Source organism: Condylura cristata, unplaced genomic scaffold, assembly GCF_000260355.1.
Source record: "Condylura cristata isolate star-nosed mole 26May11 unplaced genomic scaffold, ConCri1.0 scaffold00050, whole genome shotgun sequence".
In the NCBI taxonomy this organism is placed as follows: domain Eukaryota; kingdom Metazoa; phylum Chordata; class Mammalia; order Eulipotyphla; family Talpidae; genus Condylura; species Condylura cristata.
In genome coordinates this window covers 2,007,927-2,008,586 of record NW_004567151.1, presented here as the reverse complement: position 1 = coordinate 2,008,586, position 660 = coordinate 2,007,927, and the positions used below count along the sequence as shown (strand labels likewise).

Here is a 660-nt window from a genome sequence, read left to right as displayed (position 1 = left end):
AGCGACTGCCTCCCAGGGGCTCCACCACGTGGGAGCGCCCGTGGGCGGGGCCCCATGCTGGGTGGGGGTGGGGGTCCCGGTGCGCGGGTCTCTGTGACCCCTGAGGAGGGGGGTGGGGGGTCCCCAGCGACTGCCTCCCAGGGGCTCCACGTGGGAGCGCCGGTGGGCGGGGTCCCGTGGGGGTGGGGGTCCCTGGGCGGGTCTCCGTGTCCCCCGAGGGGGTCCTCAGGGGCTGCCCCGTGGGTGCCCAGGTGGCCCTGCCCCTCCTCTGCCCACTCGCCCCTTGTGGCCACCGGCGGGGGTGGGCAGCGGCCCGCGCGACCCGGCCTGGGCCCGGCCGTCCAGGTGGGCGCAGGGTAGCCCCGGCGGCTCGCTCGGCCCCTGGCCGTCCTGCTGCCCTGCGGCTGACGTCTGTTTCTGCTCTCAGGGTGTCCGCGAAGGCGGCGACCCCCCAGGCAGCGAACCCCCGGCCTGGCCGCCAGGTGAGGCTTTGGGCTTCCCGGTCTTTGCTCCGAGTCGTGGCCACACAGCTCGCCGGCTTCTGCCGCCTGGACGTGAAATGTCAGGCGCCAGGGGAGCTGGCCCGCGGGGTGGCAGGTGCCCGGGAGCCCCGGTTTGCAGGCTGGGGGGCGGCGAGCCTGTTGGGGCGCCCGCGGAGGC

At 76.8% G+C, this 660-nt stretch overlaps 1 protein-coding gene across 1 annotated transcript in view; it reads left to right on the top strand.

Moving 5' to 3' along the window:
- DIEXF (digestive organ expansion factor homolog (zebrafish)) overlaps window positions 1-660 on the top strand; it is a 25,901-nt gene that overhangs the window by 7,167 nt on the left and 18,074 nt on the right. Inside the window, exons 3-4 of the mRNA XM_012734209.1 lie at window positions 252-345; window positions 428-482. Coding sequence (XP_012589663.1) covers window positions 252-345; window positions 428-482 — 149 coding nt within the window. The remainder of the gene's footprint in view (window positions 1-251; window positions 346-427; window positions 483-660) is intronic.